Source organism: Jaculus jaculus, chromosome 3 (assembly GCF_020740685.1).
Source record: "Jaculus jaculus isolate mJacJac1 chromosome 3, mJacJac1.mat.Y.cur, whole genome shotgun sequence".
NCBI classification, from domain to species: Eukaryota; Metazoa; Chordata; class Mammalia; order Rodentia; family Dipodidae; genus Jaculus; species Jaculus jaculus.
The window spans coordinates 111,321,814-111,349,005 of record NC_059104.1 but is presented as its reverse complement, the minus strand read 5'-3'; the positions used below and the strand labels follow the sequence as shown (position 1 = coordinate 111,349,005).

At 36.3% G+C, this 27,192-nt stretch overlaps 1 protein-coding gene and 1 non-coding gene across 7 annotated transcripts in view; both read left to right on the top strand.

Moving 5' to 3' along the window:
- Nucleotides 1-27,192, top strand: part of Gria4 (glutamate ionotropic receptor AMPA type subunit 4) — a 390,107-nt gene that overhangs the window by 302,771 nt on the left and 60,144 nt on the right. For 5 of the 6 annotated variants that reach the window (XM_004652938.2, XM_004652937.2, XM_045145193.1 and 2 more), the window contains exons 8-11: nt 6,238-6,405; nt 7,788-7,892; nt 18,448-18,558; nt 26,190-26,396. In XM_004652938.2, the coding sequence (XP_004652995.1) occupies nt 6,238-6,405; nt 7,788-7,892; nt 18,448-18,558; nt 26,190-26,396 (591 nt within the window). Of the gene's footprint in view, nt 1-6,237; nt 6,406-7,787; nt 7,893-18,447; nt 18,559-19,862; nt 21,051-26,189; nt 26,397-27,192 lie in introns of those variants that run through there. The other variant, XM_004652940.2, reaches the window with a different exon arrangement.
- Nucleotides 11,610-11,768, top strand: LOC123459874. Its single transcript, XR_006636610.1, has one exon. It is a non-coding gene; the product is annotated as a U1 spliceosomal RNA (small nuclear RNA).

Here is a 27,192-nt window from a genome sequence, read left to right as displayed (position 1 = left end):
TTTCTATCCTCCACATGACTAACTCTATTTTTGAGAGCCTCTAAGGAGTTTTGGGCTTGTTCAATTAGGTTTGCATTTTCTACTACTTTTCTATGCATGGTTTCCATCCCTCTGTCAAGTTCCCTTTTCACATCATTTTCCTATTTTCTTGATGTTTTTTGAAATTCCTCCTTGCATTTCTTTATGTCTTCATTTAGCATACCCAGCTGGTGTTTTAGGTCCTCTTTTGTTTTGGTTTCTTTTATACCCATTAGCTGTGTTTGGACCCCTTTTATTTTCTTATCTATTAGGTCTAGTCTAGTGATGGCAGCATCCACAGGATTATCAGTCCTTTGTTGCTTTTGTACAAGTTCTACCAATAGCTTTTTCAGGGTTGCATTGCTCATAACTTCATTTTGGAGTTCTGATCCTATTGTCTCTCCTATGTTTTGATTAGAGACTTAAATTGTAGGACTAGGAGACCTTATTGGATTTACTTGCAATTTTTAATGTTATTCCTTTTGCATTGTGGTCTGCCCTTCACAGTGTGGGAGCAGGGAAAATGGGACTGTGGCCACCATGAGCAGGTGAGGTGGACCAGATTTGCAGGGGTGGAGACAGGCGTGGGGTCAGGGATGCAGCATGGGGCCAAGTTGCACAGGGTCAGGGCAGAGTGGCTAGGGTCAAGAGTCACGTGGAGGTAGGGTGGGGTAGAGCAGAGCAGGTATGAAGTCAGGCAGGTATGTGGTCAGCAGCTGAGCAGAGCAGAGCCAGTGGGAAGTCACATGAGGGTGTAGTGGGGATGGAACAGAGTGTATCAGGTGAAGTCCAGAGGGAGCAAGGCAGGATGGAGCAGAGCCTTTCTGAAGGGGGGTATCCCGGCAATCACCTGTGCCTGGGTCTCCTTGCCTACAGTTACTGCAAGAGTAGCCTGTGGCTGGGACTCTGGCTAGTATGGCCCCTTGGGTGATTGGAGGACTGGTGCATTATTTGAAAGCATGGGAATCAGCCAATTCCCTTGTATGCCCCTCTGCACCCTACCACTGGTAATCTATTAGAGAGTGCTCTCCCTTTAAAGTCCCACTGACCTCTAATTCCTTGCTTCTCCTTCCCAGGATTTGCTGTGTGGTTAGGCAGACACCATCTTGACCAGAAGTCTATAAGCTCTTTTGCTAAACTATTTTTTTAGAAAAAGTTTGTTAACCAAACTTCAAATCCAAATGACCATTATGAACTTTTCTACCCACATGAAAAGTGCATTTCCAAAATGGTCTATAATAGCAGATAAATTGGGAAATTGGTAGAAATAAAAAAATGTAGAGCTTCTATAAAAGTTATGTTTAATATTGAAAGTAAAACGCGGTGTTTTTTTTTTTTTTTAAGCAAAGGCATTAAGGAAAAGAGAACCTGACTTGTAAAAAGTTCAGTATACACCGACAGAAGGGGTACATGCCTTCCAAACCATACAGTCATTTAGGATTTTAATGAAAATTAGGGAAGTATGTTATTAGTGTTTGCAGAGGAAAATGGAAAATATTTAGTCATACATGTATTTTCTATCATCTGAAAAGATGACATGCTCAGATGTCCTATAAACAATGTTATAACACTTTCTACTTTCACTTTGACTTAGTGCTTGTGATCTCCGAAATAGCAAAGCACTATCCTCTATTATCTCTGTCTCTCTCTCTCTGTCTCTCATTGTGTGTCCCATCATTTCAGTATCTAACTTTAAAGTTCAAGCAAAGAAAAACTATAGTCTAAAAATAAGGAGTCTCAGTTATTGAATTTCACGACTCTAAGGTTGTGTTTTTTTTTTTTAATTCCTTATGTCAATTTCACCTTTCTAATATTGGAATTTGTAGAGTTATCCTATAGTCAATTAATATCAATACCAAGTACTTATTGGGTAATCAGCACATGCCAAGGACTCCATTCCTACCCTCTGATATGATACATTAATGCATGAAGGAGATTAAGTATATATGATAATCAGCTGGCAAGGACCAGGATCATGGAGTTCCCAGCAAATAATACTTTTAATGCACCCTGTTGATAACCTCCAACTAGACTTGTCTATTCTACAGACTTGTGTCTTTTTGCATATAAAACAAATAAAACATTCTAAAATATGATAATTCATTGCTATATCTATTTAAATTTAAGCCAATTTAACAACCTTTTCATAAATACAGCTTTATAATAATTTACAAAAGAAAGAAGGCATCTTATGTAATTTCAATAGCTCTTCATATGATCCTAGGCATGCAGAACTGATTTAATAAATAAAAGCAGTTTTCATAGTTTGTGGAAGATATAGTCTGTAGTTTATTCAAGCAATTAATTATCAAATTTGAAACCACTGATTTTAAAATATGGGATTAGTTTTTGTAATCCTATTGTTACAACCTTTTTCAACTAATTAACAACATATATTGTGTTATATATTTCTCTGTTTAAATTTTTGTCTTAATATAATCTTGATTCCTTAATATGTCCAGATGGCCAAGAGCTCTATAGCCAAGGGCTGAATGAACTTTACTTAACACATATGTTTTCTCAGAAAGGGATATTCAAACCTTTTACCACTTAAGAACACTAGACAGCACTCAACATTATGCTTTGGGGACATAATAAACAGTAAAACTAATGAAAAGGCACAAAATTGTAAACAGTATTAGAACACAATCAGGTAAACAGAGCAGTTTCTTCTCCAATCCCCAATGAGACATAGCATATTGGGTGATTAATTTTTTTTTACTACTCTATACATGTCAAAAAATGTCAAAAGTGTTGTATGTATTGATTTTGATATTGCAAATACATATTAACAAATAGGCTAGTTCAAAAACACAGAATCCATAAATAATCAAGATTAAGTATAATTAATTAATTATTCAACTGGTTGATATTTCAACCAAGATATAAAATATGATATCCAATCTTGTCATTTTCTTGATTTAAAAAAATCCAAAGGACTTGAGAATTGGCTTAGAGGTTAAGGCACTTGCTTCTGAAGCCTAAGGACCCAGGTTTGATTCCCCAGTACCCACATAAGCCAGATGCACAAGGTGGTGCAAGTGTCTGGTTCATTTGTGATGACTAGAGGCCCTGACATGCCCACTCACTGTCTGCTTCTCTCCCTCCCTCTCTCTCTCTCTCTCTCTCTCTCTCTCTCTCTCTCTCTCTCTCTCCCTCTCTCCCTCCCTCCCTCTACTGTTTATCTCAAATAAATAAATAAATACAATATTCCTTTAAATCTGGAATAAAAATGTCCTCTGTGAATCTGCTAAGTCCTCTGCTCATGACTACCCTCTGCTCTTCCTGATTTTCCAGCTAAACAGAACTGCCCTATACTTGAGTCACTCACCACGTCTGTGCTCCAGTGCCACCATCCTCCACCATGATTTCCACTTGCCCACACATCAACCTCCAAAGTTTAGCTCAAATTCCGCTTGCTTGATGAAGCTTTTTCTTATTGCTCCAATAAATATGACCCTTTTTCCTGTGTAATCTCCATGCTGTTAGATTATATAATTCTCAAGCCTATATTCTGTGAGGCAATGACTCTACTGCTCACTCCTTTATTTCTTATAATTCTAGCTTCTATCCAAGTACATTTTTGCAATGAGTTCTCAGATATGATATTTGATCCTTACAACAATTATTATAAATAGTTATCTTTTTTTCATTTTCCCATTCTGGATGCTCCATTAAATGTAGACTCTCTTCCAAATTGTCATCAACCTATCACTGTCATAATTAGAATCTTTCTCAGTTCTTTCTTTTCAAAGCCCACCTCTTTCCACTGCACCATCATTCTACCCATCCCTGCTTTGTTTGTCTACAAACTGACAAAAAAGTTCTCCCAATTTGGTCATTGGACAGTGAATAATGCTTGGGAGAGGAGGGGAAGCAAGAAACTACTAAAACAAATCGCAAGAATGAATAGCACCTAAATTTCTAAACTAAAACAATAAACGAATAAATAACAATATTTTTTAAAATATTTTATTTATTTATTTGACAGAAAGAGGGAGAGAGAGAGAGAGAGAGAGAGAGAGAGAGAGAGGGCGTACCAGGGCCTCCAGCCACTGCAAATGAACTCCAGACCTCCAGACACATGCACTCCCTTGTGAATCAGGCTAACATGGGTCCTGGGGAATCGAAACTGGGTCCCTTGGCTTTGCAGGCAAACTCCTTAACTGCTAAGTCATCCCTCCAGCCCAAATAACAATAATTTTTTAAAGGAAAGAAGTAAAGACTTTGAAAAAGTAACAGCAATTTAAACTCCAGCTTCTGTCAGCTCCTTGGCCTACCAAAATCCTGCACAGCCATGGTTTGTTGTTTTTCTCTGCCCTGCCCCGCTGTGATTGCTCTTCCTTTATACAGTTCATGTTTCACAAAAGTGGATGGTCATTATAAAATAGAGAAAGCAGATTTGTTTTTCTCAGGGCTGTCTCTCTTCAGCTTCTTTCCACGGGCTGGAAAAGCAATAATATTGTACCTTTTTCTCTCTCTCGACCCTGGAATACTAGCATTGTGTAATTTCCTCTTGGCCTTTATGGTTTTTTTTGTTGTTGTTGTTGTTTTCTCTTTTGAGGTAGGTTCTCACTCTAGCCCAGGCTGACCTGGAATTCACTCTGTATTCTCAGGGTGGCCTTGAACTCATGGCAATCCTCCTACCTCTGCCTCTCGAGTGCTGGGATTAAAGGCATGCGCCACCACACCCGGCATGGTCTTTATGTTTTTAAGTTTCACTTTAGTTCTCATTTTTACTTTCCTTCCTGTGTTGAAGCTAATTTTAAGGCACTTTCTACTCAAAGGCACATTGGATCAAGGAAGAGGGTGAAAATATTTATATTTAGTGAAACTTCTGGCTTGTTTCATGAGCAAACACATTTTTCCTGGGGCCTACTGCATTGTGTCCTAGTGGAAGGCACAGCAAATCTTTTCACACATGCCTCACAAACCCTCCAAACACCAGTTTCATAGATTGAAAAATCCTTTCTTAAAATTTACACTGTATTCTTTGTTGAGTCTGTGTTTTGGTCTTTCTTTCCTTGACATGCTATTCTATCTAATGATCACATTGCCTAAGTACACTTCTATATTTCAAATGATTTTTCTTCACTTGACAGCAGGCTGAAAACTAAGGAGATTATCCTCTACTTTACGTGACACCAACCTATCCCTGACACACACAGGGGCAAAGAGTATTGGTCTTACAGATTTCCAAAGGAAATTATGCAGACTTTTGTTATGAGGGACAGTTGATGTTGTATTATGCTTTGATATGATTGTATGAAGCACAAATTACCATGTGTTTAATAATTCTCTAATCAAATTATACCAAAAATTATCTGCAGATAAAGTTCCCATCAAAGACTCTCCTCCACTTTCTGTCTTATTCAGATAATCTTGTCCTGGGGTCTCATACTTTTCTTAACAAGAAACATACATGGTTATCAGAAAGCAGACAGTCTCCATTTCATACTCCACTTTGGTCCTAGGAAACACTGGAAATCTAAAGTGATGGCTAGCCCTCCTAAGACACTCACAGAACAGAGTGGTATTTATTCTACTCGGAGCAATGACAGGTGCATGCACTTCAGCAGTTGAATAATTAGTATGTGGACTAAGATAGAGATTTCAAATGAATGAATATAAATTAAATCTCAGAGGACCCTGCAAGGCATTTTGGAAACAGACAAAGACAAATCAACCCAGCTGTCCTGAGGCTAAGCCCTGCAGAGGAATGCATGGGCGGAGGCAACTGTGCTATGCACAGCATCTTGCTCTCCACCTGTTTATGCTAAAACACAGGCCAAAGATCCTACCTCAGCCTTTTATTCTTCCAGTTGATGGAAAAGTATTTACTAGAGTCTATATTTTCAGAGTGTATTTTCACCTTTTAAAATTGGGATGATAAGCCAGGCGTGGTGGCCCACGCCTTTAATCCTAGTACTCGGGAGGCAGAGGTAGGAGAATCACTGAGAGTTCAAGGCCACCCTGAGACTACAGAGTGAATTCCAGGACAACCTGAGCTACAATGAGACCTTGCCTCAATATATATATATATATATGTGATGATGATAAGATTCATCATATAGTCTTTCTGTTCAAGCCAGGGGGAAATAATTTGTAGTGCTTCAATGGCCCATGAGAGAAGATGATACTCCTCTCATCAACCCACAAATTTCCTAATGCTAGATAAGAGTTTGACATTTACCACTATAAACACTTTCATTTGCTTAGTACACATCTGCTCTGACTTATGATGGAGTCCTCGTAATGGCTGAAACTTTCCGAAGTCTCAGAAGACAGAAAATCGATATTTCAAGGCGAGGAAATGCGGGGGATTGTCTGGCAAACCCTGCGGCTCCATGGGGCCAGGGAATTGACATGGAGAGGACGCTCAAGCAGGTGACCCACGTTTACTTATGTTGGATTTATGTCATAATACTTCTTAAGCAGAATATTCAAGAAAACAACCTCACTTATGTGAGCATAAATAATTGTTACAACTTCCATTTTATTAAAGATTTCATCAGTTTTGAAACATTTTAGATCAAATCTTGATGTTTGTACCTCATGTAGACACATACTCAGGGTAAATAGAGTTGTATTATAGAAATGACCACAAATCCCAGAGGGTTAGAACAACTAAAGAGTTCACTCTATACTCACTAGGTTACCAAGGGCCCTTTGCTCAATAAAGTTACTCAAGGGCCAACCTGAAAGAGTAGCTACTGTATGAAGTGTTACAACAGAAAAATAGATTGCTAAGGGAGGTTGTTAATCGGCTATGAAATGTTGTATCTTGGAAATGACACTCTAATGATATCTAATATCTGCTTACAACATACCAATCTGAGAGAATCACACAACTTAATTAACCACAAGTGGTTCCAGCAATGTAAGCCTACCTTAGGAAAGAAGATGACATATTCCACACATACAGATAACTATTTCCTTGGTGGATCAGTAAGTTACTTTGTAACTTTGAATTAAATGCTGAGCTTATTTTATTCTTTTATACTTATCCAGACCATTTTCAAATAACTAATATTACATATAACATGAATAATGATTATTATTAAATCTTCTGAAATGTGTTGGATTAAAGATATAAGTAAAGTAAAAGTGAATTAAAAGGAAATATGGAATCTAATGTCCTTGGAGGTTTTTCAAAGAGATTTTTAGCTTCTTATATTTTAATATAATATTACCAAGGAGAAAATATTGCCTGGCATGGAAATCAATCACAAGAATCAAATTTACTTATTATGTGAATATATTGATATAATTGAAGATTAACTATAAACAGAACATATTTCTATTTCAATAATGAATACTTCAATGTTGAGGGAGAATTCTGGTAGGTAAAATGGTAACTACCATACTAACAACTGAAACACTCATCTTCTAAATATATAACAAAATTCATTTTTTGGCAGGGGAGGGGTTCTTGAGGAAGGGTTTCACTCTATCCCAGGCTGACCTGGAATTCACTATGTAGTCTTGGGATGGCCTTGAACTTATGGCAATCCTCCTATTTCTGCCTCCCAAATGCTGGGATTAAAGTTGTGTGCCACCACGCCCAGCTAAAATTCATTTTTGATTCTTTTGACATGCCCCTTTCAGATTCTATCCTAGTAGCTCAAATATCCAATGGCATGCCAGAGAGCTGATTATAGTTGTAATTCAACTGCTTTGAGTGGTTCTAAGCCTAGTAGATGTAGTCAAGATTTCTGTTTAAAAAAAAATAATACAAATAATAAGTGTGTTTTCTTTTTCTCTTATAGGTTCGGATTCAAGGTTTGACTGGGAATGTTCAATTTGACCACTATGGACGTAGAGTCAATTACACAATGGATGTGTTTGAGCTAAAAAGCACAGGACCTCGAAAGGTAAGCCACAGTTGAATTTATAGGAACAGCTGCCATTTTCTTAGTTTGCATGTGACATTCTTAAAGTGTGATTGAAGACTGATAGATAAGTATTCTAAATTTCCCATTTTTATGAATATGTGAGTGTACTGTACATGCATGTGTGATTTGTGTACAAATGTTTGTGAGTGCACATTTGTGTGGATGTTCCTCTTTGTGTGTGTATGCATGTGTGTGTGTACATGTGCGCACACACGCATGGATGTAGATGCCAGAGATTGACAACAGATGTCTTCCTAAACTAGTTTCTACATTATTCATGTGGCAAGGTCTCACTTAAACCAGAGCTCACGGACCCGGCTATTCTAGGTAGCCATTTTTCCTGGGTCCTCTATCTCTACCACCTCCACACTGGAATTGCAAATAGCCTGTCACACTCACCTGATATTTGTGTGGACACTTGAGATCCAAACTGTAGTCCTCAGTCTTGCCCAATGAGTACTTTATCCATTGACCAATCTCCCCAGTCCTAAGTTTCTGTTATTTGTGATTACTCCTAACTAGTGTTTTCTTGATGGTGTATGCTGAGATAAATTCTTGTACCATTTAATAGATATCCCGTATTTACAGTAGAAGCAATGTGGCAAGGGAAAGCTTAGCAGAAAGAATCCCACAGAACATAATTTATTCTGCAGGGAAGATCATAATGTAATGCAGAAGCATAATCACCTCTGTGCATGATTTGTGAATCATTAGAGAGAATGCAGAGGCCTACATCTAGTGAGTGGGTGTGTTTGAACAGATTGTTGGTTCCTGAAGTAATTAAGATGAAGAATTCAAATGCACAATGAAGAAACAGATGGAAAATAGAATGGTGGAGATAATGGCTGGGCTGAGGAGGGGGAGAAACACTGCACTTGTTCATAAAGGTGCTGGGTTCAGAACTTGTATCTGGAAAGTTAATAATGTGCTCTGAAGATGTGATAAAGCATGTCAGTGTCTTCCCAACATCCCGAAAGTACTTTATACCAAGACTTTATAAACCTTTTCCAATCAAGAACCCTTTCCATTTGAGAAGATCATATGTGATTCAGGGTAAATAGATTTGTAGGCATATTAATTGAAAATAAACCATAAATATATTTAAAACAATTCTTTGGTACGATGTAACTATTATTTATATAGACAAATGAGATGGATATACATTTCTACTTTAGCAGAAAGATAAAATTTTGTATGAGTATTTAATGCTGAGCTGATAAGTATTTTAATTTTATATTCAACAATGCTGAGAGCACCATTTCACATAAATATTCAGTACAAAAAGGCAGAAATATGTTCTGAGCCATTTCATAAATTGTTGAAAATGCTGTCCTATTCTCAAGCCAAACTCATTCCATGCATTTTTTCATGAAAATCAAGTCAATAACACATATAGTAATTTTTAAAATCAAACTTTCTAACAATGGGTAACCAGCATGTGACTGTAATCCCCGCAGTTGGGATAAGAAGCCAGTAGTATCAAAGTTCATTGATCACCCTGAGCTACTTAGGTGAGGCCAGCCTGGGCTACATAAGACCCTGTCTCAAACAAACAAGCATAAGCATTATAGGGAAGAGAAGATAGCTTAGTCAGTGTTGTAGTCAGCTTTATGTCACTGGGGAGAGCCTCCAGACCAGGCACAGGTTATAGGAGGGATGTAATTTATTGAAGCTTACAGATCCAGGGGAAGTTCCATAATGGCAAAAGAAGCTGGCTCCCTTTCACAGATCCATGCAGAGAGAAAAGCAACCACCAGCACAAGCAAATACACTCCAGGAACCCCAGGAAAAGTTCAAGCACTTTGCATATCTTTTGCTAGAAATTCCACATCCATCCCCAAATACCTTAGGGCTGGTCCTAGGATCCACCCACAGTGACACGAAGTTATAAACCTGAATCTATTGGGGGATATCCATTTACACTACCACAGTGAGTAAAATGGTTGTCTCAATAGTATGAGGGTCTGGGCTGGAGAGATGGCTTAACAGTTAAGGCACTTGCCCAAAAGCCTAAGGAATCTTTTTAGACTCTCCAGGTCCTCCATAAGCCAGACACACAGTGACACATGTGCACAATGTTGCACATCACACAAGGGTCACACATGTCTGGAGTTCAATCACAGTTGCTAGAGGCCCTGGCATGCCAATTCTCTCTCTCTTTCTTTCTGTCTGTCTCTCTCTCTGTCTGTTTCATAAAAACAGACAGTCTGTTAGGCTTGCTTAAGGAAAGTATGAGTATCTGAGTTCAATTCCCAGAATTCATGTTAAAAAAAAAAAAACTGGGTATAGTGGCATGTACTTGGATTCCCAATGCAAGGGAGCTGGAGAAAGAAGGGCTCACTGGCAAGCCAATGTAGCCAAACTGGTGAGCTCCAGGGCAACTGGAGACCAAAAAAATCTCAAAAAGTAGTGGAAGGTAGTTCTGAGGATGACACCCAAGGTTGTCGTATGGTATCCATACACACAGGTAAACACATTAACGTGCACCTCCACACACATGTTCCTAAATACACATGAACACACATTATTTTAAAAAAAATTCTAACACACTACAATTCAAGTGGTACTGATTTAGTAATGCTGAGAAAGGATGGTAGGAATATATTAAAACTCTTCATAATTAAATCACATTTTAATAACAGCATAAAAGTTGGCATTCACAGTAAGTACACTGAACTTCATAACACATAATGGTGTCCAGTCTGAGCCACAGTGTTTCAGGCAGTGTGTGCTGAGTTGCACTGCAGAGTTCACATCCTTGTGTTCAGAACAAAGGCTATGATGAAGTGCCACTCTTTGGCATAAAGTAAGTGCTTCCTGAGATAGGCAGACATGTCACACATTTGATTTTGAATTAGGCTTTTGTCATTGTATATTCAGAAACATTTTTTTGCAACCCCCCACATTCATTTGCAATAGCTCCTGTGGAGCTACAACTCTCAATTTACAAAACTTGGACTTATACAATAATACTTCACATCCCACCATAGTAATTAGTTCTAAGCATTCTAGAGTGAACATGTGGGATTCATTTGGAAGTGTTTCTTGAGTGTACATTTGTCACATTGTGTGCAGATACAAGTACAAGTGTACATGTGAGTGCATGCACATGCGTGATGTGCAGAGCCTAGACATTGACATCAGGTATTGTAATTACCTTCTTGTTGATGGGACAAGATGTCTGACCAAAAGCAACTGATGGGAGGAAAGGATTTATTTTGGTTTACAATCTCTTGATGGTAGGGAAAGATGATTTATCAGAAGCTGGACATCATCTCTGCCAAAGCAGGCCAAAAAAAGTAGCAAGACAGTGAGCAGAGTTCTAGCAAGGAAACCTGGCTATAACACCCCAAAGCTCATCTCCAACAATACACCTCCTCGAGCAAGGCTCCACCTCCCAAATTGCCATCCACTGGGTACCAGGCATTCAAGCAAATGATTTTATAGGGAACATCTGAATCAAACACCACTTAGGGCTAGAGAGATGTCTTAGTGGCTAACGCACTTGTCTAAGGGCTCAGGTTTGGTTCCTCAGTACCCATATAGGCCAGATGTACAAGGTGATGCTTGCATATGGAGTTCATTTGCAGAGACTAGAGGCCCTGACACACACAAACTCTCCCTCCCTCCCTCTCTCTCTCTCTGTTTCTCTCTCTCTCTCCCCTCTCTCAAAAGTAAATAAATGAAGTATTAAAAATGATAACAAGGGGAGATACCATGATCACAAAGGTGGTTTTCCCAGGGTGAGACTTATCCATTGCACTCTGACTGTCCCAATCCCTGCAATTTAGCCAAATTTGGAAACTTGACTGCATAATTTGTGATAGTGGGGGAATGTGTTCATGCTCTCTCCTGAAAAAAAATTAAAAATAACAATAAAACAAATTAATAATTACATATTTTAAAAACGCCATATAAGGTGTCTTTCCCGATTGCTCTTCACTTTATTTACTGATGCAGTAACTGAACATAGAGCTCAATTAACCTAGATTCTGCTAGTCAATATAGTCAGATTGCCCCAAGGATCATCTCTGTTGGCCTCACAAGGGCTATGAATTAGCCTTATCTAGAAGCTCTTCAAACTGTTGGCAATATGAAAAATCTTTCTAAGACATACTCTTCTGCTTTAATAGTGATATAGTTTATGAACTACCTTCTATGAATCACACACTGGATTTAGTGCTTTGCATAAATTAATCCATATAACATACCTACAACTTCAGTATTGCCCTTCTCCCAAATTCATACAGGATTTTAGATTTATGAACCCCTAACATTTGGATTTTTTTCTATTGTCAACAAATAATTGAAATAAACAGACTGGAAAAGAGAAGGATAAACTATAAATCAGTAAGTTTACTTATGTGGAGATTATGAAATCCAAGAAAAAGGCTAGAGCTGGTATATGTATTATGTACCTACAAGGAGACAGAAACTGGAAGGACATTCAGAAGTGGAAAGGGCCTGTAGGAAAAATATGAAGCAAGGACTTTCAAGAAAATTTGAAAAGGGCCCAGAGCTTAAAGAAACACATACACACACACACACACACAGAAGTGGAACAAAAGGATGTAAGCCTTTCAATTTCACATTAGAAAAAAAGCCATGCAGTCAGTTAGGAAACGTGCCCTAGTTTAGAAGAGAGTAGCAAAATAAAAAAGACCCCCACACACACTCCAGACTACCTGGCCTGATTTGGGGGAAGGGCTTACCCGGAACAGGGACCTAAAGGTTCAGGTGCCAGTAGAGATAAACAATCAAGAAGAAGAAGACATTGCCACCCAGAAAGCACCTCTTATACCTTACTTGAGTGGGTGTCACCCTCAGGCAAAAGATACCTAATTGGTTTGGACTCAGGGGCCTAGCCTAAAAAGCAAATAGAGTAGAAGGTGCTGTCTCTGAGGGATGAGACGGGACTGGATCAGATGCTGAATTCTCTTTGGGCTCATTCTTAGCTGACTACCTAAAATTAAAACTACCTGACTGTTTCTCCCTCAAAATGTGAAAATTGTGTCCCAGTAAGTTCTGGTTATTTGACTAAAACCCATAAGTGAGAAAACAGTTTTTTTAAATCCAAGTATGTCTAATTCTAGAACCTTTCCATATCCTGCTCTGCTTGAAGATGCACTCTGATTGAAGAGTTTGTTTTGCAGTGAGGGAGAGTATGACTTCCATGTGACACTGAAGAGAAGGCATGTGGAATCTAAAGGGAAGAAATCCCTTGCAGATGGAGGAACACATATCAAGGCAGGTTGTATGGAGGAGGTGAGGTTTAAGCATAGCTATGTAGAGTTCAGACAGGTAGTAGCAGAAGAAAGGCTTCAAGGCAGCACAGCAGAGGACATATATGGGAAGTGGGGAAAGCTTTCTCACCTGTGTATCACATGATACACACCCACATCTGTGTAACAAAGATACGGAGCTGCCAATTCTACCTTGTCATCCTCACAGTGGCATCTCCTTTCATGCAGGCTAGCAGCTAACACTCAGCAGGATAGGAACCACCTGGAGCAAAGAAAGGAGATACCTTCCCAAGAAGAAACTCAGGGGCTCCACAGAGCCACCCACTTTACTCACTATGGTGGCCCACAACCAATCCCTCTGCTAAGAGTGGAACAGACAGATTACTCCACAGGCCACTAAAAATAATAGTAGTCCCCATGCAGGCAGAGGGAAGAAAGGCCACGTGCCCATCACATTCAGATCTCACACAGGTAGGGATTTAAGCCCAAGCTTTTGAAAAGCAGAAGGCATCATAATTTACAAAACAGAAGTGCAGCAAGGTAAAGGGTTCTCTATAAAATTGAAAGAAAACTGGGACCGGGAAGCAGGTGTTAACTAGCATTAATTCCAACTGCTCCAGCCCCAGACTTGCATGAGTTCAGAAAACCTTAATTGTAGAAATTTCATTAATTGAGATTAGGTTACATGTCAGGCCCTGTTATAGAAAACTGGTGTGTTTAATTTAATTTAATTGCCAATTTATAGAAAAGTAAGACTCAGAATATATACCTCCTCATGGATCTTTGGGTTTAAAATGCTTATAGTACTAAATCTTTCCAAGGCTTGTTGAACCATAATAGTAGCAAAAATTAAGGTTTCTCAAGGAGAAAGTTACAGAGTACATTGGCAGAGTGATGAACACACCCAGCTGACATCCATCCAACACTGTGCAAAGAAAAATGAAGTGCAAAATGGTGTAAACTCATTTGACTTTGTTTTCCCATGGCAATGATCAACTTGGGTATTTTGTCAGGAATATTAAGCTTAAAATTGAGCCTCCCTGAGAATCACTGTGCTGATGAAAGCAGGCAATATATCTTAGAAGTAAGTAATCATTCCTGTAAAATGAACACTTGCCAAAAAGGGAATCAGCTTCGAACGTAGGTCAGAGAATCAACCCATCAGTTTGTCTGACTTCTGTAACAGTAAACCTAATTAAGTGTCTCATTAAGCTAGATACAAAGTGCTTTCTCAAATTTAGACCCCAAAATACAGCTGAATGTTTCTATTATCATAGGCTGATTACCCCCAAGGCTCCAGAGGGAATGCTCCAGCCCCAGACTTGCGTGAGTTCAGAAAACCTTAATTAAAGAAATTTCATTCATTGAGATTAGGTTATATGCCAGGCTGGTCTAGAAAACTGGTGCATTTTTACATTTAATTGACACTTTATAGAAAAGTAAGACTCAGAATATATATCTCCTCATGGATTTCTGGCTTTTAAAAAGGGTGAATCTGAAATTAACATGAAAATTGCAATGGTCCCAGAGATTACTGTCATCACTCTGTTCAATATCAGTCATAATACTGTTAGATTTCTATCTAACACTGCTGTGAGACTTAAACCAGACTTTTCAAGACAGGTCAGACCAAAGCGGGTCTTTAAGGAACCTTCTTTAGCTAGAACAAAGGATCTTCATAGCCCCTAATTCCAACCCTAGTTTTATATTGTAGGCTAGTTCCGCCATACACATAGAGACCTGACCTACACATTTAAGTCTGCTCAAGACTGAACAAAATCCCCCTTTGAGAATACAAAGATGATATTTTTCTGACTCTCTTGTGAGTGTAATGATTCAAATGCTGCCATTTTTTTTAATGTTTGTGTCACAAAACCACTTATATCCATTTGCAATCTCTAGGAAAAATATCATGCTTATAAGCCTGACTAAATGAGATTGGATTAGAGAAAAAATATTAGTAAAACATAAAATGCTGGTGTTGCAGTCAGGTTCTCATTGCTGGCAGAAATCACCCAACCAAGAGCAATTTGTGGGAGCAAAAGTTTATTTTAGCTTATAGGCTCATGGGAAAGCTCCATGATGGCAGGGGGAAATGATGGCATGAGCAGAGGGTGGATATCACCTCCTGGGCAACATGAGGTAGACAATAGGAACCAGAGAGTGTGCCAAACACTGACAAGGGGAAACTGGCTATAATAACCATAAGCCCACCCTCAACAATACACTGCTTATAGGTGATATTAATTTTCAGATTGCCACCAGCTGGGGACCTAGCATTCAGAGCACCTAAGTTTATGGAGACACCTAAGTCAAATCACAACATTCTGCCCATGGCCCCCATAAACTGATTACCATCCATTATGTAAAATGCAATGCACTCAGTCCATGTTTTAAAGCCCCCATAGTTTTTATCAACCCTAATGATATTTAAACATTCCCATAATCCAAGGTCTTTAAACTGAGCCTTAATACCAAAAGATAAACCAAAAATTAATAAAAAAAAATAATGGCACAGAATACACATTCACACTGCAAAGGATGACACTGGGCATAGAAAAGAAATATTCAACAAATACAAAGATTTAAACAGGGCAAACATCAAACTCTGTAACTCCAAGTCCAACAACTCTAATCAGTGACAAATCTCCCAAGTCCAATAATTCTAACCAGCAACAATTCTCTGGAGTTACAATTCTGCCCCTCCAACTGGGCTAGTCAGAGTCCTGGAAAACTTCATCCAGGGTCAGCAGCTTTGTCTAGGAGACATCTCATGGTCATGGCATCTCCACTGGGTCTCCACTGCAACCCACAGTCCATCCTTGTGGCTTCAGGGATCTCTATGCAGGCAAACAAGCAAACCTGCTTCACACTACTCATGGCTTTTCCAAACCATAAGACCATATTGCAAATTTAATGACCCTCTCTTTCTTGCAGTTCTACACTCCATAATTCCAAGTGGGGTGCCAATTTGTTAATTGTCAGTGGTGGTAGGGGGGAGATGAAGCAGTCTTTGAAGAACAGGACACTCCAGTATTCAGGATTTTTCAAGAGACTGCATTTTATTTTCTGTCGTCCCAGTGCATGTCAGATGGCCCAAACTCAATAGTTGTAATCTCTCATACAATTGCAGCTGAACGGACAGAAGTTTTGGCCAAAGATTTTATTTTTTCTGTGCTAGGTCCCTCTGCTCACATCAGTCTGCTTCTACACAAAGGGACCTTGCACAAGTTCTCAGGACATGAGCATAAGAGCAAACCTCTCATATAAATTGCTTCTAGCCCGATCCAAGCAAAGCTCTTTCTTGCCCTCATCAGCCAAACGTCACAGTCCATAGTTCTTACTGCATTCAAGTCTTCCAACTATGACCAGAAAAGTCCATCAAGCTGTACTTACAGAAATGCAAGGTGTCGCTTAGGCCAAGGTTTCAAATGCTTTCTCATGCCTTTTCAAAATAAGTTCCAAAAGGCCAAAGCTACACAGTCAGGTGTCTAGCAGCAGTTGACCCCACTCCTCCTTACCAACATTACTGTTGCAGTCAGGTTCCCATTGCTGGCAAAAATCACCTGATCAAGAACAGCTTGTAGAAAAAAAAAATGTTTATTTTGGCTTACAGGCTCTAGGGTAAGCTCCATGATGGCAGGGGGAAATGATGGCATGAGCAGAAGGTGGGCATCACCTCCTTGCCAACATCAGGTGGACAATATGAATAGAAGAGTGTGGTGAACACTGGCAAGGGGACACTGGCTATAATACCCATTAGGCCGCACCAAACAATACACTGCCTCCAGGAGGCATTAAATTCCAAATTGCCATCAACTGGGGCCTAGCATTTAGGATACCTAAGTTGATGGGGGATACCTGAATCAAACCGCCATACCTGGGGAAAAAAATATAGAAAGAAATTCCATGTCGGATAGTGTTCCAGGTTTGAACTTCATCATTCCTTTCTTTGGGAAATGATTCCTATATATCCTAAATTTTCAATAAATCTATGGCCCCAATGAAATATGCCATTGATTGGACCCTTATCACAAAAAGTATAGATTTCTTTCCTTTTTTAAGTGGAATTGCATGTAGATTTAAAACAAACAAATAAAAATTTGCCAATTATTTTAATTTTCTAACACTTCTGAATCATTTATCATCAAGAGAAATCATTGTGAGCATTCAGGTTAAATGTGAGATTTCAGTCTTACAGAAGTTTTTCCAAAGTACGTCCCAGATTTGTCATTTTTTTCCTAATGGTACTCATTAATAAAGAAAAAGGTTTTCGTTATGGAAAACATGCTAGTGCAATCTGCAGGGTGTGTGCATCTGAACAGAGTGCTGAATTGGAAAAGCCATGGCCATGCCATGCACCTGTCATGTGGGAAGGAAAAGTAAGAAAAAGCTACTAACATTCATTTAAGTACATGTAGGGATTTAAGAAAGAAAAGACCTCAAATGTATATCTATTTCTAAAATAAAATATTTATAAAATTATTAAGTGTCTTCTAGATTCACATGAACAACTTAAAGTAATTTCTGAATTTATACCATAATTTAAGATCAAAACAAGCAGTAAAAGCCTGAAGATGAAGTTGTTTACTTTATCTGTTCTTTTTTATTTACATATGTAATACTTGTGAATACTAAAGTCCTCTTTTTGACTTGTTAATGCTTACTTTGTTTAAATATGTTCATAACTAGTGACATAGTAGTTAAGTCCTTTGGAGCAGGAAGAAAGCCTTCAAAGCTCAGTAGAATGAGTAGTGAATGCAGACCAATGAGCAACTATATCAAGCAATATAGTTAATATTTCAGAAATAGTTTTGTTATATAGTGCTCATACCATGTCAAACAAAAAGTATGTGTATAATGAAATATACAGGTAATTTAACTATTAATATACATAATTTGCCTTTGCATGAAAGTACCTTTCATAAATTTGGCTGCTACTTTATCATATAACCTATAACCTTATTGATATATAAATTTATTTAAGGCAATATCAGTCATTGTCTTTACACAAATCAAAGTACATAAGGTTTCTCTGGATTTTATTCTTTTGGAACCACACCTTTCCTGCCAATAACAATTAATGATTGTGAATTTACATTTTCTAAGCCCATAATAATAAAGAATTTTATAAATGAAGAAAACTGGGTCACCATCAATTTAAAAAATATTCTTTCACTCACACTTTAAATCTATTTTGTCTGCTTGCTTATTTATGTCTTTCATTGTTCCAAAGGGACTAGAATGAACTCTTCCGAGTTAGCTTTTCAAATAATGTCTCTATGTGGCAGGTTGGTTACTGGAATGATATGGACAAATTAGTCTTGATTCAAGATGTACCCACTCTTGGCAATGACACAGCAGCTATTGAAAACAGAACAGTGGTTGTAACCACAATTATGGTAAGTTTTGGTGTATGCTTTATGGTGTTCCGTTTTGTGTACAGGCCATTTTAACTCCCCAGCTAAGATTAACAGGGAGAGTAAATGCTGAATCTTATTGGTGGCATGAATGTTGTGACACACAAAAGTCTACAGAGGCTTTGAATAAGTTTGTCTAAAGCTTTCAGTATATTCAGTAGTTTTTGTTATCCTTATTTGTATTATGTGTTCGCATTGTTGTCCTTGGAAAAAAAATGTTCATATATTTAAAATTGAGGCTGTCAAACTCTAGCTGGAATTGTATGAAATGCTGAGATCCAAGCATAAAACAGTTAATGTGAAAAAGTCAACATCCAATCATAAAAAATATCCAGTAGAAAGCACCATTTTATTCTTATTATGTTTGTAAAAACATCAGTATCATAATAGTTAATAGTGTTTAAAATGATTATTTTTCAGGTAATCACCAGAGAATGATTTCCCTTGTCTGTTTATATAGTGCAGATGTGACTGTAAAGATTTTAATGGGGATTGATTTATAAAGCTCAATGTTTAGGCATTAATTCTGTCTCATATTATATTTTACATGTAAAAGGATTTTCTCCACCGATTATTTTTCTCATTGACCAATGAGGACTACACATAATTTGTGGACTTCTAAGAATCAATAAAATTATGATTACTTCATTTGATTATATCCTCAACAAAAATGCTCTAAATTTTAAAGCTTCTTTTTCAGGGAGGTTCATATGGAATTACCTATTGTATAATAGAATATCCAATACATTTTTTTTCTTTTTCCAATGTCAAATATGCCCTTTAGAGTCAATGGAGATGAACAATCGGTGACTTTTTCTAATTTACAAATATACCTCCTCAGCTCACTGTCTTTTTTAAGCAAAACATATTATCCATTATCTATGGAAGTCCTTACTTTAAACAAAATGGGAGTATTTGTGTAATTGAGTTTTTAGCATAGATAATTTTGGTTTTTAGCTTTAGTTTTTAGTAATGTCAAGTTGTTTAAAAAACTGATATTGAGGTCAAAGCATGAAAATACTCCTGAGAAGTTTTCACACATTGCAGTTAGTTCCTTCTGTGTGAGATTGCCAGTTTGGAGCATAATGCAATCTGACAAACCTTGATTAGAAGTTTATGATAGAATTAAAGCCATCCCCAAAAGTGTTTGTGGAAAACTAACTTAATGACTTAAAAATACTTGCATGGAACTTGAAAAGCAGTATATATAGATATATATTTCTTTTCCTAAAACAAAAGACACAGTAATGGAAATTCATACTTCAGTACAGTCCTCCTCTTTTCAGCCTCTGATGAAGAACCCTATTTTAAGAAATTGATCAAGAAAGAAAAGAGCTCTACTTTTGGACCACTCCTTACTAAGGCACGAGGCTTATTCACCTGTGTAGTAAAATTAAGATTATTTTTCATGTGGGATTCTTCTTGGATGATCAACTCTGGACTACTAGAAAAAAAAAAGTGTTTTAAAAGAATTGTCTGAGACTTTTCTGAGATACTAGAAAAAAAAAAAAGAAGACTTAATCTTCAATCCTCATCTTTCTCAAGAAAATAGATGTTGAAAAGAATCACTTAGTCAATCTGGCATACCAGTTCCTCTATCATAAAAGGAAACCATTGTACATAAATGATGGAATGTTCTTTCTAAGGGTAGATTTTATAAAAGTTAAAAAAAAAACTCGGAATTTCTGTGCTTGATTTCTGAATATATACAATTGTTTTCTTTAGTTTTTTTGAACCTTTGCCTGTTTTGTGAAATAAATGTATTATGCAACTTATGGTATAACATGGGATTTTTCCCACCCCTGTTATGAAAGGGGTAGTGTATATAATTCTTAGTGCCACAATATTGAATTGACTTCCCAAGCATGACTAGTTTTCAGGAAGCATGCTATCAAAATACAAGTTAAATGACTGAAAAAAAAAAAAAAAAAAGATTGTTTCCTATACCTATAAAGAATGTTTGGTAAAATTATCTGTTTGACAGCAATGTGATCAACATTTTTGCTATCAAAGTGATGTGATAAGAATATGTAAACTTCATTGAAATAATGCCGCTAGTATTTTCAAGTGCATATTCAGTAATTTAAAAAAATAACGTGAAGCTCTCTCTGCAGTGTTCTTTGTAATTGCTTCTGTTGAAAATGGTAGCTTAGGATGGATGTCAGCTCTACCACCTCATTAATTTGAATGAAATATGACTCCTTATAAATGAATAATATGTTGACACCTGCATGTAATAATACCCCACGCTACTTTGAATACACCTAATACATGGCTAGAGGTTGTAATGTGTGCAATACAGATATCTAGATGCAGAAAAAAGCTGAGAGTGAGCACTTGGAAATCACTGATTTTGATTACAATTGATATGGCATTGCTGTTTTTACATCTGTCTTCCCTTTGTTTATGCTGTTATATGTTGATTCACTGTGATGATATATGTCATTGTTAAATAAAATTGATTGGCAAATTCAGTTATTCACTCATACATATTTATTGAGCGTCTGCTGGATATTTTAGACACAAAAATACTGCACTCGGTGGAATTTAAATCATAGTAAGAAATAGTAAATTGGAAACATAATCCATGATTATGGTTGCTCTAAATCTAAAATCAAACGTAGTATTAACTTTTATGCTATTGAAATGTAGTTTCTCTTACAATGTGGTCTTATTTTAGTGATGAATTTATTCTACATGAATGTAGTCAAACTTAACATACTGGATATGACATAGATCTAACTAGAAAATAAAGTTGACAATATGGTATATTTATATGTCTTGGTTTAACTGTTGTATAATGTCCATGATATTCATGGGATTGTGATCATATCAATTTCACTTTTTGCTTCCAAAATAATAAATTTAAGCAACATCAGGAAGCTGAATCTGAGCCACATTGCTAGGATAAGCACATGGCTAGGAAAAGGTAGCTCACAGAAGATTCAAGAGGAAGAGAAGATAGTGATTTTCCCTACAATCTCACTACCTTCATTGGCTATTGAACACTTTAAGAAAAAAAGAGAGAGATTGTAGTGGTGTTTTAGACAAGCCCCTTTTTTCTCAATATTTACTGTTGAACTTAACTGATGTTTATTGCACATTACACAGAGAATGAGACATTTCATGGTATACTTAAGTGATACTTATTATGCATTACTCAGTGAATGAAATATAGTATAATACTTTTGCAAAATTTTCATGAAACCAAATTTATTCACTACAGTATCAGAATTATGTTACAAATCTTGTAGAATTTTATATACTACATCTAATTTTTCCAGAGGTATTTTTTCTTATTATTTAATATATTTGCAGATTTATGATTACTATATAAAATTATTAGGTATACCACACAAATAGACATGTACATGTATAATAATATGCACAAATAATAATATGGCTGTATAAACATAATATATGTATCTATATATATTATATATATATATATATATAAACTGTATTTGTTTGTTTCATTATAACCAACAGTAGTGCCCCTTCCACATACACTTTCCACCCAAGTGTTTGTAATATAATTGCTTTTCAAATAAGTTTTTGGCTATAATTAAAACTGTGCAAAATATTAAATCTATTCATTTACTTCTGAATCCAATAGTATCTGCTTTCTCTGTTTCTAACATTTATTTCATGGGCTTAAGTTGTCTTTCTCTATTAAGATTCTCTATAGAAAAGCAAGCAACCCTATAGGAAATATTAGTCATTGTTGCTGAATTTTATTATTTTGATCATTCTCAATAGCATTTGTAATATTTACATTTGTGATATTCACAAAAGCATGAGGACTTTCTGAAGAGTAGCTTGTTTCTTTTGTTAAGTTCAAATATTGCAAAAAATGTATGCAATAGGAAAAATGGACTATATTGACCAAAAAATATTTTAATTCATTTATATTAATATTTTCATAAATAAGCCCTCTTGTAGTAACTTTAGACAGAGAGTAATTTCTCTCCTGAAGTAACAGAGCACATGTAAAACACCATCCAATATGGAAATTATCTTAATTATCATAATAACTGAAAAGTGATGCATGTGAAATAGCTCCTAAGGAATCACTGTCCACAAAACACAGTCCTTGGTAATAAAGACAGTAGTTCTCTTATGAAAGTAGGTTATATTTCATTCCTCTTATCCTTTCACTGATACAGTTGAACACTTGGGACTCCATCAGGCTCTTTTATGAATATGTCACATGAATCTCCCTTAATAGATTGTTATGGTTCACTTTTTTATTATACTGAAGAGGGTTCATGTTTTATTCACCCTTATAAAACTTTATATTAATTCTCCTCAGTATGCAATGTTTGAAGATCTATATGCAGGCAACTTCTCAGAGCAGAAATGAGGCAAATGAGGTTGAAGGTTGAGGATCTGCCACTTGTATGGATTGGACAAGAAAGAAAGGCAAATAAGACAAACTGAGAGGAATTGGGTAGAGCTTTCCAAGCCTGACAGCCTTGTGCAAAAGAAAGTTCAGCTTCTTTCTCCTTTGTCTCTCTCAGCCCTTGCTTGTGATCATTTTCTTTACCATGTATAATGAATCTCAGGCATCACTCATGGCTCTGATTGTATAAAACCTCAGTATAATTGCTCATCAACATCTTCAGTAAGCTAAATATTGTTCTAGCCTTAGGTGATACATTTGAAAGGAAAACAAAGATTCTGGGGGGTACAGCTTCTCCAGAAAGAAACTGGAAAAAATACACCTAATATTTTATCCATGCATGAATATGCCTACTACAGCCAGGTGACCTACTTGCTTAGAGTCAATATTTGCTTTCATTTTGAAGACATGATCAAACTTCTGATTTAAACACTTTGCCATGATATTGCTGTTCAGGATACACTGGCAGGTCAGGATGTCACTACATTTATTGAAGGTCCTCCATGTACCAGTCCAGGGGAGGAAATTAAAGATTTTATCTATATTCTTTCCTCAAAAAAAATCACATAAAGAATTTCATTTTTAGGGCTGGAGAGATGGTTTAGCAGTTAAGCGCTTGCCTGTGAAGCCTAAGGACCCTAGTTCAAGGCTTGATTTCCCAGGACCCATGTTAGCCAGATGCACAAGGGGGGGAACGCATCTGGAGTTCATTTGCAGTGGCTGGAGGCCCTGGCGCGCCCATTCTCTCTATCTGCCTCTTTCTCTCTCTTTGTTTGTCACTCTCAAATAAATAAATAAAAATATTTTTAAAAAGCAGATTTAAAAAAGAATTTCATTTTTAAAGATACAGACCTGTATTTCTTTAATCTTGGTCCTTTCCTTGTTAAATCATATGAAATCTTAATTATTACCACATTTTCTTGGTTACAATAATTTCAGAATTTTCCAGATGTTTCAAAATTTAGCCCAATTCCCACTTTTGTCACTTGTTAGCTGTGTAAAACTGAATTTGTTTAACCTCCTTGACTCTTAATTTTCCCATCTGCAAAATGAAAGTGCTTACTTCATTGAGCAATGTGAAATGTCAATGAAATTCTATAAGTAAAGAACTTAACATTGTTTGTGACTCAGAGTAAGCACTAAATTCCTAAGTATTATTTTCACATTAATTATTTTATTGTCATTTTGACCTCAGGAGGACAGTGGTAAATTTTGTGCATTTTGTATGCCTACCTCTCAACCAATTACCTGGTGCACAGTAGAGGCTTAGTAAATGTTTTAACATGTAATTTTTAATTAAGCATATCATTTTCTATATTATATATGACTGATGGAGAAAATTAGATTACTTACTAATTGAATAAAGTTCTATACATAAATTAATACAGTGAATATATATACTTAAGGGGCAAAATTCCTAAGTATTCAATTATTTTAGATTCTTTAAACTTGGTCTTCAATCTTGGGGCAGTGATAATACTCGTCATCCTTTTTTTTTTTTTTTTTTTTTTTTTGGTTTTTTGAGGTAGGATCTCACTCTGGTCCAGGCTGACCTGGAATTAACTCTGTAGTCTCAGGGTGGCCTTGAACTCATGGCGATCCTCCTACCTGTGCCTCCCGAGTGCTGGAGTGCACCACCATGCCCAGCTCGTCATCCATTTTTTGAAGAACGATTTAGCTCATTATAGTGAGACATGCTAAATGTGCAAACACATAAATTAGATTGTTTTGTATTATGATTTACAAACATGTATCTCTTACTATTTTCTATATAAATTATCTATTGTAAGAACCAGAAATTTAAAAAAAAATTAGTTCATAGTAGCTATGAAAAAATTTCAGCAGTGTTTGGAAATCTGCTACTTTGTAACAATTCACCCATCTTCAAAATCACATTCACAATTAGAATGACACTTTAAGCCTACAGAGCTATTGTGTAAGATAATAAATAATTTCATATCTAACTAAGGAAAAGACAATTAGTTGCCTTAATTTTATAGGTGAAAACATTTTTTAACTTTAATGTGAGACTATTTATCCAATGCAAAGAAACCGAATCAATCAGAGCATCAGTAAATTTAGGTTACATTATAATTTTATAAAATGTAACTACAAGATCTCAGTGATATGATAGGCAGAGTGGTTAGTCTTTATTTGAAAATGCCTGGAAGAACCAAGTATGACTAGGGATCCTGTTGATATTGATATTCCATATTCACCAAATTCTGTTTTGATTGATGATTTAGGTGTTAATAAAATCAAGAGTTTGGAGGCCTACATACATTTTAGTTAAAGACATAAAATAGCATGGCTTTTGTGTGTATGTGAGTGTGTGTGTGTGTGTGTGTGTGTGTGTGTGTGTGTGTGTGTGTGTACTGGAAACTCATTAGTAATTATTAGCCAAGGAGAACTATTTGATTTTATAAGCATGTTTAAGATACTTTATCCACACATTTGCTTAGAAAACTTAATAGGAATATCACTACAAGTATATGTTCATCACAACCAGAGGAAAATGATTAGCTTCCATTGCAGTTATATTTTATAACAGATATTAAACTCATGTAACAAAAATTTTGTTTAAAAATCAAAAGATAGGACAATAGTAGGAAAGCAAATTTAATGTAAAAAACTAACTTTGTAAGTTTTTACAGCTATTATTTTCTTCTTTGAACAACTGTGTAGCAACTACATGCTCTGTAAAAGACATCTTGTTTAACATTACCAAACAAAGAACAAATATTAGTGCATACTTCCCAATGGCTATACCACCTTACATTCCCACTAACAGTGAATGTGGGTAGCTTAAAAATATTCAGGATATGAACAGACCTGATAGGGAATAAGTCTTTTATTACACAAAGGTAACCACTAAATAGCCTTCAATTCCATAAAATAATTCATTGGCAAAGAAATAATGCTTCTCTAAAAATTACTAATGATCTTTTTTCTATTAATGTCACAGTTATACAACAATCACTCACAAAATGTTTTGAAGATCTTAGTTTTAGCATCGAATGTAAAAACAATCAATATAATTCTAAATATATTTGTATATTTATCTATCTTACTAGTAATTTCAAGCTACAAAAAAATATGCATACCAGTATTAAATACAGTCTATATATCAAATTCTAAAGCTGGAAATTTACATAAAGGTTTTTAAATGTTTTATAATTTCTCCTTTACAGTTCTACTTCTCTCATTATAGGAATCCCCATACGTTATGTACAAGAAAAATCATGAAATGTTTGAAGGAAATGACAAATATGAAGGATACTGTGTAGATTTGGCATCTGAAATTGCAAAACATATTGGTATCAAGTATAAAATTGCCATTGTCCCTGATGGAAAATATGGAGCAAGGGATGCAGACACAAAAATCTGGAATGGGATGGTAGGAGAACTTGTTTATGGGGTAAGCAAATCCATTTCTTGAAGAATTCACTTTCATCAACCTGAAAATTTCTTTTCACTTGGGCACATAGTGATTTGTCTCTTTCTGTTTTGTTTAATTTATAGCTATGTTCAAGAAGACACAAACTGTATCCAAATATTTTGTTAATTCATTAAAAAATATGACTCCCAAGTAGTGAAACCAAGAATGACAACTTGAAAATCAGAATAAAATTCAAAATATGCCATTAACACTTGAAACCAAGAACCAGCAACAACAATTAAAAAAAAAACTATTAATTTAGGATCTGTGGTGAGCATTGCCTTATGATGCTACACCTTAGGACTACAAAAATCCATTAGCAATCTGAATTGATAATAGTAGGAACAGATTCCTTCAATAGGAGAAAGTGGGTCATCATGCTAATCTAGTTATTTGTATCCCTATAATTCACAATTACTCAAAAATATATCTTAAATAACTGATCATCACCATAGTACTTGAAGTACTATAAAATATTCATCAATAATGTAAAGTTCTTATAATACTGCAGATCATGGTAAATTTAATTTTATATAGTGCATCTTTATTTTCATTCGAGAATATCTAACAGTGCATGAAAGCTACAATGTTTTCTAAAGTGAGTCTCCAGCACAGCATGCCACATGCCCTTCCCCTGAGCTAAATGGGTACTGAGTGAGCTCATTGGTAGCCAAGGACAAACACAACCCACACATTCCCACCAGAGTGAACAAGATCAAGGTTTCTCTTTTTGACAACTGCTGCAGTGTCAAATCCAAACTGACAGTTGTTAAAT